This window comes from Acomys russatus, chromosome 10 (genome assembly GCF_903995435.1).
Source record: "Acomys russatus chromosome 10, mAcoRus1.1, whole genome shotgun sequence".
NCBI classification, from domain to species: domain Eukaryota; kingdom Metazoa; phylum Chordata; class Mammalia; order Rodentia; family Muridae; genus Acomys; species Acomys russatus.
In genome coordinates this window covers 36,400,334-36,414,818 of record NC_067146.1, presented here as the reverse complement: position 1 = coordinate 36,414,818, position 14,485 = coordinate 36,400,334, and the positions used below count along the sequence as shown (strand labels likewise).

The 14,485-nt window shown below is 42.7% G+C and overlaps 1 protein-coding gene across 1 annotated transcript in view; it reads right to left on the bottom strand.

Annotated features, from left to right (window-relative positions):
• Window positions 1-14,485, bottom strand: part of Pex1 (peroxisomal biogenesis factor 1) — a 38,614-nt gene that overhangs the window by 15,039 nt on the left and 9,090 nt on the right. Inside the window, exons 4-12 of the mRNA XM_051151992.1 lie at window positions 13,969-14,083; window positions 13,101-13,870; window positions 11,837-11,956; window positions 9,601-9,724; window positions 9,287-9,396; window positions 7,978-8,060; window positions 6,807-6,939; window positions 3,090-3,186; window positions 944-1,114 (exon numbers count right to left, since the gene is read on the bottom strand). Coding sequence (XP_051007949.1) covers window positions 944-1,114; window positions 3,090-3,186; window positions 6,807-6,939; window positions 7,978-8,060; window positions 9,287-9,396; window positions 9,601-9,724; window positions 11,837-11,956; window positions 13,101-13,870; window positions 13,969-14,083 — 1,723 coding nt within the window. The remainder of the gene's footprint in view (window positions 1-943; window positions 1,115-3,089; window positions 3,187-6,806; window positions 6,940-7,977; window positions 8,061-9,286; window positions 9,397-9,600; window positions 9,725-11,836; window positions 11,957-13,100; window positions 13,871-13,968; window positions 14,084-14,485) is intronic.

Sequence of the window (14,485 nt, the reverse complement as noted above, 5' to 3'; positions counted from 1 at the left end):
TGTTTTTTGTGTTTCCGCTCTCTAGAACCATGAGGCAATGCTGTCGATCCTTGCAACCCTCCCTCCACACCAGGTCTCTCTTCGCATTCTAAGGCACAATCAATGATGTGGATTCCTCAATATTTTATAATCTTTCACACCTTTCCCTGTGAACTATACTTCTTTTGATGCCTATTAATTTTCACCTTTCCATTAACGCTTGGTTCAGTTACCACCATCTCTGGGAGCCTTCCTGGCAACGCTGTCGCCCACCTCACTCTCTCTTTGGGTTAGATGCTCACACGACACAGGAAACACTCTTCTAGGACAGTGCATAATGCCACCTTCTGGTTGGCTAACCTGGCCCAGTTACTTCTCTGTCACTTTCCATTTGCTGACTTAAAAAACCAGGAGCCACGCGCATGTGCAGTCAAGGCAGGCCCTCTTCCAGAAGCAGCACCCCACACAGCAGCCACCATTATTACCACGGCACTGCTTCCTGTCAACAAGTATCTGCCAATGGCACAGAAGTGACAGTGAGTCTGTAACGGAACAGCTCCAGCAAGTCAAGCAGAATGAGACACCAAGTCAGGGCTTTTCCCTGTTCTTGCTCTGCCATCGCCTACTAAAGAGCGGGAGAGGGCTACCCAAAGGAACACACAACAGCATATACCTTATTCCCTTAAAATGGTAGATTTAGGGCCAGCAAAATAGCTCAGCGGCTCAGGTCATGTGCCACCAAGCCTGACAACCTCAGTCCAATCTCCAGGTGGAAGGAGAGAAGAGGCTCCTGAAAACTGTCCTCTGGCCTCCATATGTACCCTCGGGTACACAGGTGCCACCCCCAACAAATACACAAATAATAAATAAATACAACTTATTAAAATGTAAAAAATAGATTAATCTTTAAAACAGAAAGTGTTGCCTGACAAATGAAACAGCTCCCAAGCCAGGGGGCCATTACCATGGGCAAGCCGCTGGCTCTGCACTGCTTCAGGGCTGTGCTCGTGTTCCGGGACAGCTGGCAGTCCAGCAATGAGGTCCAGGTCATCCAACAGAACGACAGATGGCTGCCTCCAGGCTGCTTCTGAGAGAGCCACCTCTAGGGCTTTTTGTATGCTTTCAAGCCTCTTGCCTAGACACAGAAGATGTGGTTTCAGTGTTATTCAAGGCTGGGAAGTTTAGGCTCCTCTTGAAAGCACTAGAAGAACTCAATATCAGTTTATCTGTAAAAATTAAACCCATGTTTTATTAATATGCCAATCAAAAAGCTCGTTTCTCTTCAACACGTTCAACTCCTCAGTCTCCAAGACCTCAAAGTGCCAAACTGCATCACAAAGGAAAGACACATGTGACTCTGACTTTCGTCTGCATGCACTCAGTCTCACTGCAGAGTTTCAGGCAGCTTAAAGTTGTGAAATACATACAGAGGCTGCAGAAAGCATAAACCAGAGTAAGGGGCCAGGCTCTGAACCAAACCCTAGTAGTTGCGAAGCTTTCCTGATATTTAGCTCCTTGAAGGCCTAAGAAATAAATTTACATTAAAGCTAAATACCAGGAAACTTTCGCATTAGCTTAGAGATCTGTAAATGTTCTGCTGTCTGGAAATTAAAACTTCATTACCACACTTGGCACAATCCCAAATCCAAATGTGTCATGGGCCTTCAAGGAGGATTAAAACCTCCTGTATAGCAAATGAAATAATGAGTTTCAGGAGCTATCTGTATCTTGCTTTAAAATATATTTTTTATTTATTCTTTGAGAATTTCATATATCTATTAATGTCATTTCTTACTTTCTATTATGTATGTACTAGGTAAAAACATGAGCTACAAAGACTAGCTAGGAGTGGGGCATTAGTAGAAACACAGAAGGAAGTTAATTGTTCAAAGTGAAACTGTTCCAACCTCTTATTTTAACCAAATAGGTAATAATGTAAATGTTAGACTTTAAAAAATATACAAGTAGGCCAGGCAGTGGTAGTGTACGTCTTTAATCCCAGTATTTGGGAGGCAGAGACAGGTGGATCTCTGAGTTCGAGCCCAGCCTGGTCTACAAAGTGAGTTCCTGGACAGCAGTAATACACAGATAGACCTTGTTTTGAAAAACAAAACAAAACCCCACAAGCATTACAAGCTCAATTGCAATTCTTTCTTTTTGCCACCCAGATCCACTCATTTACCCTTTTCAGTCCGTGAACTCCACTAAAGAGCAACTCAAAGATCAAGTAAAGATTTAAATGGAGCATACTCTAACCACTTGAAATGATATATGTTGGTATTTCCAAGAACACAGTCTACAGAGATTTCACTTAAAAATGGCTTCCATCAGATTGTCAAATAGAATTTTAGGGATTTTTATCACACACATCAGAAAGACTAAGCCTTTAAGTTTCTAAGGATTTTCTTCTTTCCTTTCTTTTTTTTTTTTTTTTTTTCAAGGTAGAATCTCTCTGTGTAGCCTTGGCTGTCTTGGATTACTCTGTAGACCAGACCAGGCTGGTCTTTAACTCACAGAGATCCACCTGCCTCTGCCTCCTAAGTGCTGGGACTAAAGGCATGTGCCACCACCCCCAGCTTCTAAATTTGTAAGGATTTTTCCATAACTAAAAGACAAAAATGAAAGTTTAAAAAGTACGTAGCTGGGGCTTGGAGAGGTGGCTCAGAGGTTAAGAACGCTGACCGTTCTTCCAGAGGTCCTGAGTTCAATTCCCAGCAACCACATGGTGGCTCACAACCATCTATAATGTGATATGGTGCCCTCTTCTGGTGTCCAGGTGTATGTGCAGGCAGAGCACTGTATATGTAATAAATGAATATTAAAAAAAAAAAAAAAAAGTACCTAGCTGGGGCTGGAGAGATGGCTTGGAGGTTAAGAGCACTGACTGTTCTTCTAAAAGACCCAAGTTCAATTCCCAGCACCCACATGGCAGCTCACAACTGTCTGTAACTCCAAGATCTGACACCCTCACACAGACATACATACAGGCAAAACACCAATGAGCACAATAAAAAAATTATTTTTAAAAAGTACCTAGATGTGTCTATTAAGAGCATTAATAATATATTCTTGTCTATAGAAGGGGAGTTATGTGGCCTGCTCATTCCTACCTCGCAAAGCTTTGCAGTCCACTATTTCCACATGGGCATCCAGAACGTCATACGCTTCCTTACAGATAGCTTTGGCTAATGTTGACTTCCCACTTCCCTGGAAAACAATCACGTCATCAAGACTCTCAATAGGTTTGGTTACAGCTCTGTCATTGCCGAGCCACCAAGCTTCGGCCTCATCGACTGATCGGTAGACCCCAATCCAGTTGCAGTGTGGGATTCTGTGCCCCGGAAAATAGGCTTTTAGTGTGTGAGGCACCCTGTGCTCATTACAATGCATCGACAGAAAGTAAACACATCTCTCGGGCTGGGCGTGGTGGCGCACGCCTTTAATCCCAGCACTTGGGAGGCAGAGGCAGGCGGATCGCTTTGAGTTTGAGGCCAGGCTGGTCTACAAAGCAAGTCCAGGACAGCCAAGGCTAGCACAGAGAGACTCTGTCTCAGAAAAAAGAAAGTAAACACATCTCTACACCTGCTAGTTAATATAACTAATAACATTTAAATAAAAACCTTTAAAATAATACTTTATTGGTACAAAAGATGATTAACATATCAACAACTTTTTCTAAAGTAAATAAAACGTTATTTAATTTCAATGATTTTAATGAGAAAGTAGATCATTACTATCCCTATTACCTTGTAGTTAATAATTTTAATTACTGCTTTCTTAAGGATTTACAGTCATTACTGTGACTACCAATTAATGTGGGGTACAGCCTTCAGTCACTCTTTTTCCTGTGATAGAAATGATGATACATGGCATGTTTTACAGATTAGGTCTTACCATGTTGGCCAGTGTGACCTTGAATTTAAGATCCCCCTGCCTCAGCCTTCAGAGTGGTTGGGATCACAGACGTGCAGCACAGCCCTTGAGAGACAATTCAGCTGCCAGGACAGCCCACTTCGATATAAGAACAAAGGACTGGCTTACAGTCAATGGGCATTTTTTATTTTTTGCAAATAAAAGCTTTGGTTTATTTCTCATTGTAATATAATATGTAAAAATGAAAAACAATCATACTTGGTGAAGAAAGGTGAAAAGAACTTATATAATCATTCTACCCTACAGTAATTATTTTAATATTTTTCATGTCTCTAAACATTCCATATTTTTACAAATTTATAAAAACAGAACTAAAATATTAATGAAGTTTTATAATTTGATGTTTTTACGTCAGCTGCTTAATAACCTCTCTATACTCTATTAAATATATACAATATGCTCCTCCCAATTTTAGCCATTATCAAGTCAAAATAAACATCCAAACAAATACATGTCCATTTGCTTCTACAAAGAAGTGGAATTGTGACGTCAGAAGAAAGCACTTTTCACCATTTGCTAACTACTTCTACAGCGTCCTCCGGCATGGCCAAGGCTGGTAGGCTTTCATAGTTCCTTTATTATCAGTTTTTTCTTATCACTTCTTGCTGTCACCTCTCTGAAGTCTAACAGTGTGAATCAGTTCAAATACTTTGTTCTGATTACTAGCAAAACCCAGCAACACCTGACATAAGAAACCTACAATTTGAAGGCACTCAACAAATATGTACTATCATCATTATCTTTTATAGAGCTGGTGATGCATTTAAATTCAATGGACCTCCAAGACTAAAAACATTGGGGGCGCTGAACTAGAGAGCCGACATGTTGTCACCATCAGCACCGCCAGATGGCTTTGTCTCCCAACTCAGAGTAAGTCCCACTGCTAAGGCACTTCTCATGTGTGTTTTCTCTCCCTTAAGGGAGACTCACCCAATGAACACAGACGAGAAACAACACTTACTTAACACTTAACCAATAAGAAGCTCATTACAGAGAGGATGCGTAAACCCAGGACCTCTGGCTATGCTACTCTAGGGCACTTGAGAAGTCTGCTTTTGTAGATAGTGGGATAAGGCTTCTTAAAATTAAATGGTTGGGTGTGGTGGTGCATGCCTTTAATCCCAGCACTTGGGAGGCAGAGGTTGGCAGATCGCTGGGAGTTCGAGGCCAGCCTGGTCTACAAAGTGAGTCTAGGACAGCCAAGTCTACACAGAGAAACCCTGTTTTGAAAAACAAAACAAAATAAATGTTTTACCATGATGAAGTGGTCATTAAAAAATGACAAAGAATAGCTCCTATATTTAAGATAGGAAAAAGAAACTGGACTAGCAGCAGGAAAAAGTTATTTAAATGGCATGAAGAGAAATGGAGAAACTTTAAACGTCTACAATTGTAAAAGCACTATGACAAACCAAGACCACAATGTGGGTTTTACAAACTTATGTGTATTTTTTAAGATTATGTGTAAGACTGTTTGTTTGTGTGTGATGTGCAGAGGAGTGCAGGTCCCTGTGGAGGTCAGAAGACAGCACTGTACCCTGTGGAGCTGGAGTTAAAGGTGACTGCGAGCCACCCAACGTGGGTGCTGGGAACCCAACGCCAGTGCTCTGCCAAAGCAGTAAGCACTCTTCACCAACCACAGCACACTGGCTTTTGGGCACAGGAAATGCCACAGCATTGGTAGAGTAAGACAGTGGGCCTCTTTCAGAGCTCACGGATGTCAACCAAGGCAGTGAAGTTAAAACGGAAGACGCCTCTCTGACGTCAGGAAATGGGATAGCACAACAGATCGTGCAGGAATCTGAAACTGCAGGAAAATAAGAGCAAATAACTTTATCCTCAGAAATTTGACACTGTTAAAAGAACTGGACCAAATCTTTATAAAAACCATCAACTGTTTGCCAATCAAGACGAAGCCGACTCCCTGAGCAGTCCTGTAACCCTTAAGAATATAGAGTTTGTAATTCAAAGGCTATTGAATGAAGGACTCTCCAGGCTTGTTGGGTTTGCTGCAGGTTTTGTCAAGCAATGAAAGAATGAATGGATGCCAACTTTATAGTCTCTTCCCCAGAGAGAGGAGGAGATACTTGATAGCTCGTTTTATGAGCCAGTAATACACTGACAGTAAAACCAGACAACACAGGACAGCAGCAGAGGCCATGGACTGGCATCTCCTATCATACAGACAAAAACAAACAAACAAACAAACAAACAAACAAACAGAATGCTAGTAAGTACAAGTCATCACAACTGAGATTTATTTTTAAAAATATATCAATACTATCAACAGCCTCATTAATAGCCTAAACACTAAAAACCATATAATCTTATCAACTGGCACAGAAAAAGGGTGGAGAGGGATGGTGGTTTAAATAGGAACAAACGACCCTCATAGACTCATGTGCTTGAATGCTTGGTCCATAGCAGGTGGCACTATTAGGAGGTGTGGCCTTGGAGGAAGGGTGTCACTGCAGGACTGGACTTTGTGGTCTCCTATGCTCAAGCTCCGCCCAGTGCAGCACATTGTCTCCTTCTGCTGCCTTAGGATCAAGATGTGAAACTCTCAGCTCCTTCTCCAGCACTGTGTCTGCCTGCATGCCACCATGCTTCCCGCCATGATGATAATGGACTAAACCTCTGAACTGTAAGCCAGCCCCAACGAAATGTTTTTCCTTTATAAGGGTTGCTGTGGTCATGGTGTCTCTTCCCACCCTGACTAAGACATGAAGGCGTATGAATTCATGATTATTTCCCTAATACTTATCAGGCACACAAAATATTAATGAGTGTACAATTGTAACTTCTACCACGTATTAAAAAGCTCTTTAAAATACATATCAAAATCCAAAAGGTGAGAATGGAACACTACTAGCTGGTGAAAAAGAGCACAATACCTTTGCTCCGGTGATCAAAAGAGCACCGTTCCTAAGTCCTGCGACGAGGGACATCAGCTGCCGTGACAGAGGGCGTCCCAGGAGGCTGTTAGTGACATGCTCCATGGCAGATAGACCTAAGGAATTCACTCCACTGCAAAACACATAAACCCTATGTGACCAAAGCCCATTGCAAAGTAAAGCCTAGCTATAAAAAGCCGAAGCTGTCCTTCCCGGGCTAGTCAGCGATGTTTAAGGTGCAAAATCTTAGAAGTTTTCCTTGACTTAGGCTAGTGGTGGGATACTGTATCTGATGTGCAGTGTGTCAACGTTAGTTCAACATCTGCAACATTCACACACAGTAACTGGAACTCTCTTGAAAGGTTACTTATTGGATCTGTGACCATACCAATGCCCCGTCCTCAAATCACTTTTAGCTTGGTAACCAATACCATCATAAGCAGGTGCTTTGGAAGCGCTGACTGGGAAAATCAGAGACATCGAATCTACACGATTTCTTGATTTCTACATTGATTTTATTCATGAAAACAGAAAGGGAACTAAAACACCTGAAAGTGGAATCCAGAGAGATTTTACTTCATATTAATGCACCCTGCTGCACATAAGCCTCTTCAAGGTTTGGTAATGGTGGAAAGGAAGTTAGACTGCTCTCCGTGCAGTGTAAGAACGGGAGTGCTCATTCATGCTAACACCGCTATGGCTGTCACTCACAGCACACAAACAAACTAAGAGGGCTTCGCTTTCAGATTCATTTTTCTGAAAAGATGAAAAAAAAAATATACCAAAAATCCCTAATTATTACAATAAAATAGTGAGGGAATAATTTAATTTGAAATATTTTTCACCACTCAGCCAGTTTTAGACTTAGCCTTTCCTTGTTTCACTAACTACTGTTTTAGTCAAGCACAATGGTCGGGTGGTAGTCAGTTAACTCTTCCCACAAGTCTGTGCTTAAAGGAGAGTTGCTAAGGAAACAAGCTGCCTAAGGGGACAGGGCAAGTGTCTGACCTATGTGCAAAGGCAGAAATAACCCTTGAAAACAATCTGCCCCTGCATTACAAAGACCTTCCGCTGGCACTCCTGTCTCCCCGACACTGTGCCTCTGCAGGTACAGTGCCTACAGAGAGAACCAAAGCAGTGTAAGCACACTGGTGTGACCGTGGTCTCTTACCCCAGAGAGCTCAGCTTTAGAAAGGGAAGAGGCGAGTCAATGTCCTCACTGCTTCCTTCTCTTCTCACAGGCTCTGGAAGGACCTAGAGCAGCAAGGAAAGCCAGGCTTACATTTCAAAGTTACAGCGTTCATTGATTCCTGAGGCCCCGCCCCCTAAAAGAAGAATCACAGACAGAGACAGCTGAGCACCGAGAACACGGTCTGAAACACCCTGACAACACGGCACATGGAACATAGATATCTACAGACAAGCAGAAAGAGCGAAGCTGTCTGGTGACACTTTGCATATTTCTTTCACTTGTCAGAGTTACTCTTTCCACGGCTGTGACATTTGTACCTCTTCTGAAGGACAGTCCCTCAAGCATGCCTCAAAGACAAAGAAACGGTCTGGTTCCAAACCACTGACATTATCAACAACGCCGCAGCTCCAACTCCAGAGCAACAAGCAGAACTAGACAATATTCTAAAAACACGAGAACTAAGAGACCTCTGGGAGAAAACCCGTGTGGTATTTGTGAAGAAAAGAGAATCTTAACAATGTCAGAATAATATAACAAATGGCACGTCAAAATATGAATTAAAATCATTATGTGTGTGTGTGTGTGTGTGTGTGTGTGTGTGCGCGTGTGTGCACACGCTGCAACAGGGAGCTGGCTCATGTGCCACAGCACACACAAAAGATCAGAAGACAATTTTGAGGCACATGTGCACGCAGTACAATGAAGAGTTGGCTCATGTGCACATGTGGAGGTCAGAGGACAACCTTGGTGTGTGTGTGTGTGTGTGTGTGTGTGTGTGTGTGTGTGTGTGCGCGCGCACGCACTATAATGAGGTTGGCTCATGTGCACATGTGGAGGTCAGAGGACAACCTTGGTGGTGTCAGCTCTCTCCTTCCGCCTTTTACATGGCTTTGTGGGCTGGAACTCGGGTTACTAGGCTTGTATAGCAAACACCTTTTACCCAGTGAGCCATCACACTGGCCCCAAAATATGAACTTTTAAAATCAATCCTATAAAACTTAATCTTCATTTGTTTAATACATAAAACTTTAAATCATGACCCAGTACCAATTTATACAATTATAGTAATTTTGAAACTTAGATATGATTAACTGATGTTTATATATAGGATAAACCAATGATTTATTTAGATAAATTATAGAGTAAAATACTTAGAATCAAGTTATTCTTTACTCTTTCATGTGGTTTCTAGTCTAGCTCTGGGTATAAGCTTCCAGACGGAAACTCTTACTTTACTAGTCACAGAGGGCAAGCACGGCGTCATGACACATGAGTGGGATATAATTACTTGTACTGCGATCTTCTGCAGCAGAAGGGCGCTCAACGCAAAAACAGTTTTCCCTTGTTCCTTTTCTTTTTCCTGAGAATGAACTATACTCAGAGAGAAGTCTTTCAATCCTATTAAGAAGAAAGTGATAAACCAAGAGTTAGAACTGAAACCAAGAGGGCATAATTGGACTTGAAATCAAACTTATTTAAAGACATTCTTCAACGCAGCGAACACTGGTTCATGTGTGACACAAGTTGGAAAAACAACTAAAAAAAATGCTTTAGATGTTAATACTATTTCAGTAGAAAAAACAAAATCACATTTTTACCTACCATCCTTAATTTCCAGCTTAATACATTCTTCCTTTGATATTATCAAAGGCAGCATGGTGGTGGCAGAGCACTGGAGCCAAGATGAGAACGCAGCTTTTATGTCGTCTTCACTCACGTCTTTAGGCTGCCAGAGAAAAAGGAGAGGAGAGTAGCCAAGCGTGCTGATATCTGACTTAACCTTCTAACATGTCTTCCTAACAAAATGTAAAGCCTTATCAAATACAGGCAACACAGGGGGTCCAGAGTCTACATGCAGACGTGTGATCTGCTGGGATGGCTGGGCGGTGAGTACGGCCCAAGCTGGGGAGCCATTGAGACGAACAGCAACAGCTACAAATGATCCTTTTCCGTCTGCCCAGTGAAACAAATGCCAAGTGTATGTGTTCTCACTGCGGCCGCTGCAGTGAGCGAGCAGGAAGAGCCTCTGTTCCCAATCAAGGGGGAGGAAACTCAGCAAGGCAGCCGGCCTTCTTCTCCTCTACTGGTTCATGAAACTCAGACATGAAGCTCAGAAGCACTGCAGGTATTTTATATCTAAAGGAGCCAAGTCACAGCTAAGGACAGCAGAAGAGAAAATGAGATGGAGCCTAGGCCCTTGGCAACAAGGCTAACCACCTATGAGTGCCTTCAACCTCCCTGCGCATAAGAAAACTAACACCTTCTATGGTTAAGCCACTGCGCCTTTTCTTATGCGGACCACAGTCTAGCTATACTAAATGAGTAGAGTGTTAATTGTTCAAAGGCCTAAAAGAAATGATAAGGAAACCAATGCACATGTTAAAGTTTTTAAATGAAGATTCAGCTCGTAAAAGCTCATCTGACAATAAATGACATTTGATAACATTACTAGAATAAAAAAAAAAAAAAAAGTCATACAGGGCTTGGATGTTAGTTTTCAAGCGTGAGTACCTGAGCTCAGTCTTCAAGAATTCCTGCTTAAAAAGCCATGTATGATAACACACCACTGTCGTCCCAAGCCCGGGGTGAGGAGACAGGTGGGTCCCGAGGGCTCCAGGCTACCTAGCGTACTTGCCAAGTCCCAGGCCAATAAAACAAAATGGCACTTGAGGAACGACAGCACAGGTTATCCTCATGCCTCCACATGCTGTGCACATAAGAGCACAGACACCTGTGTGCCCACACGTGCACACACTGTGTGTATACACACAAATCATATAGAAAAAGAAACAATGGCTGTCTTCCCAGGGAAGGACACCTGCACTCTGCCAGTTCTCAAGCAGGTCTGTTTCTGTTCTTTCTCTTCACACCTGGGGACTGAGCTTGCCTTAGAACCTGATCATTACCAACAGGAGGCTAAGAAAAGGCACCATCTTCTCAGCTAGGCTGGCCTTGAACTCTCTGTGGAGCGGAAGATGACCTTGGATTTCCTCTCTGTGGAGCGGAAGATGACCTTGGATTTCTGATCCTCCTGCCTCCAACTCCCAAGTGCTGGCATTAACTGACCAAGTATTTGGGGGTCACGCCTAGACTTTGTGCATGCTGGACAAACACTCTACCAACTGGTCTACATCCCTCACGCCAAAATATCAATTCAAAAAGACAGAACACCCACATTTGCACTGATCCATTCATAGCTGCTTGATAATGATTTCTTTGCTTCTTTAATTGAGCATGGTATTGGCCCACAAATCCACATATCACTGCTAGGCATATACCGAAAGGAACAGAAAATAGAGAATCAAGCAGATACTTGCACTTACTGCTCCCTGCAGCATTAATCACAAGAGCCAACAAGTAGAAGTGACATAAATATCCATCCATACTTGGATGGATAGACAATTATATAATGAAATATTATCCACTAGATGACAAATGAAGTTTGGATACAAGCCATAATATAAGGGGACCTTGAAATGAAATCAGATACACAGGACAGACACTGCCTGTCTCCACTTCTACACAATATCTACAATAAGTAAACGCTGAGCCAGAGCACAGAGCAGGTTGTCAGGGGATGAGGAGGAAGGTATGGGGAGCCACAGTCTAGTGGTATGAAGTATTCGTTTGCAGTAAAGATGGTTTAGAAGATAGTAGTAGTGGATGCAAGGCACAACATTGCGAATATAATTAATACAGCCGAACTGGTCACCCGAAAATGGTTAAAATGCCATCATGGAACTTTTAACACAATAAAAAGGACATTATTATGAACGAACAATAAGAAATTCTGTAATATTCACAAAAGAATTTTAATATGATGTCTGCTTGAACTCACCAAGTTCTCTGTAGGTTGTAACTTCAGGGATCTTGGGATTTGAGGGGTGGTTTCCAGTGGCGTTATTCTGACTACTGCATGCATTTCTATGTTTAGTCTCTTTCTCAGGTCATCTGGAATCTGCAATTTAAAAATAATAGTAAGAAAATGAGTATGTTCAAAGACTGATTAAAGTATTTCATAGCAGAAATACTGATATAATTTTCTATTAATTCAAGTGAAATTACAGAAGTCATCACACAATCCTATCAGAGTGATTCATAGCTCTGTTAGCCAGAGTGGCAGCATTAATCAAAATACCACATACTGCGTGACCTAGAGACAACAGAAAGTCATTGTTTTATAAACTGGGAAGTCTACTGTCAAGGTACTGGCAGAGTTAGTGAGGTCCTCCTCACAGCTCTGTGTGTGTGTGTGTGTGTGTGTGTCCCCTTGCTGTATCCTCACTGGGCAAGAGGGGAGAAGGAGCTCAAGTGGGCGTGTCCCGCAAGGACAGCAGTTGCATTCAATGCTTCATCCTTGGAATAGAGTAACCAGGTAGAGGTTACTGATATGTCCTGATATGGCCACCGTGGGGGAGACATAAACTATAGCAGCAGTGTGACCATTTGAGAAGTCTTTGTGTTTATGTGTCAAAGTTGAGAACCACTGAAAAAGCTGTAGTAGTTAAACCCAATCACAATGTGCCAGGGGTACAAATCAATCCAAAAGGTAAAGGGTAAAACTTACAGCCCTCATTCATAAAATATTCTAGACTTAGATCATGGGACAACCAAACAATATTATACTAATAACAACTTCTGCACACATTAAATTGTACGCCTTAAATTTCATTTCAGTAAAGATGTTCAAAAAATAATAAAAATTCTTTTTAGATTTGTTTTCTTTAATGTGTGTGTCCTGTGTGTATGTATGCCTGTACTTCACAAGCATGCCTGGTGCCAAGGGAGGCCAGAAGTGGATGTGGGACCCCTGGGGCTGGAGTTACAGATGGTTGTGAGCCACGATGTGTCCTGGCTCCTCTGCAAAAGCAACAAGTGCTCTGAGGCAACGCTCCAGTGCCCCCCAAATTCTTATCTCCCCAAAGATTGCTAAGCGCTAACAGAATAAAGAGGAGCTACAGACATTGCTCCCTCCGTATGAAGATGTTTAGAGACTCTGCCCCTTATCATGTTGGTCTTTAATTTACATATAGTATTGTAACTCAAAATTTGGGGAAGATTAAGTAACAAGTGTTTCCCCAAATCATAAACCTCATACTCACCCAGACTTTGCCAAGGTGGAGAGGTTCTATACTCCTGGTGAACTTTGTGGCGTTCTTCAATTCCTCAAGTCCGTTCCAGACCACCTTCAACACACAGGCCTCCCCAGCTTCCTCACCGCGGTCCGAGGAGACCTGCTTATGATCCGGAGCCTCTGACAGGTGCTTCTCCCTTTCAGCTGACAGGACACCCTGCTGCTTACTTTTGCCTTGCTGTTGTTTTGGAGAATGGAGCTTAACTAGTGTCCCATAGATCACAGTAAAGCTGGGCTCTGCATCAAAATACTCTTGGTCCCACGGAAAGACGTGGGCGGTGCAGTGTTTGTGAGGCACAGAGGTAGCGGGTGCATGACGCACACTAGGAGGCTGAACTTGGCAAACTCTGAAAATACTGTCTGGAGGAACAGCCTGTGACTGCATGTTTCTGAAAGCACTGATCTCCAATGAGCCCCAGGATGCCTCTTGCTTGTTGTCAGGCCCAAAAGAAAACATGCTTCTGAGAACAGTCCACCAGCGTGGCTTCAACGACGTGTCACTCGGGACGTCTGGGTCTGTTCCATGAGAGCCAGCAGCGCCCTCCGTGTTCATCTGAAGCTGTTTGGTTTGCAATTCGTTCGCCATTTCTTTCTGTTCTCGTCCACAAGCGTGGAATTGCCCGTGAGCGCCTCCTGCTTTTGGAAATGCGTTCTCTTTGGCTTGGCGTGTCTTTGGCTGAATAAGGAGTTTGGTGTTAGTTTCTAGCCTTCCGTAGGGGGCAGCTGGCATCAGAGCCACTGGGTAGAAAACAGAGCCCATTAGTACACGTTCACCTTGGCTTCGGACGTGGCACTCTAGCATATAGAATGACGGCAAGTATTACAAGATCACCTACCAATTTGGATAAATATATAAGTCTGCTGGTCAACCCAGATGGGAACAACAGCTTTCGGGAAAACTATTCGAATCTGATCTAGAAGATGCTGTTCAAGAGAAGCGGCATGCAGCTCCTAGAACCAACAGAGAACACGGTTAGACCAGGCTGCATTCAGATCAGTCCACACCGCCTCGCATGGAATCTCCACTCTTCCTTTTTTATTTTAAAGCTTATTGTTGTATTTAAACTTTGAATGATGCCGTGGGACACATTTGGCAGATCCAACACCTACACTGACCTTTTGTTGTTTTGTTTCAGTGTCAAGAGAAGGTAGAGTCTACTAACTTAGAATTAATCCCTCCCTCCCCAGCCTTGTTTTTTTTTTTTATTTTTTTATTTGTTTATTTATGGTATATGAGTGCTTTTTCTGCAGAAGAGCGCATAAGAACACATTATAAATGGTTGTGAGGCACCATGTGGTTGCTGGGAATTGAACTCAGGACCTCTGGAAGAGCAGGCGGTGCTCTTAGCCACT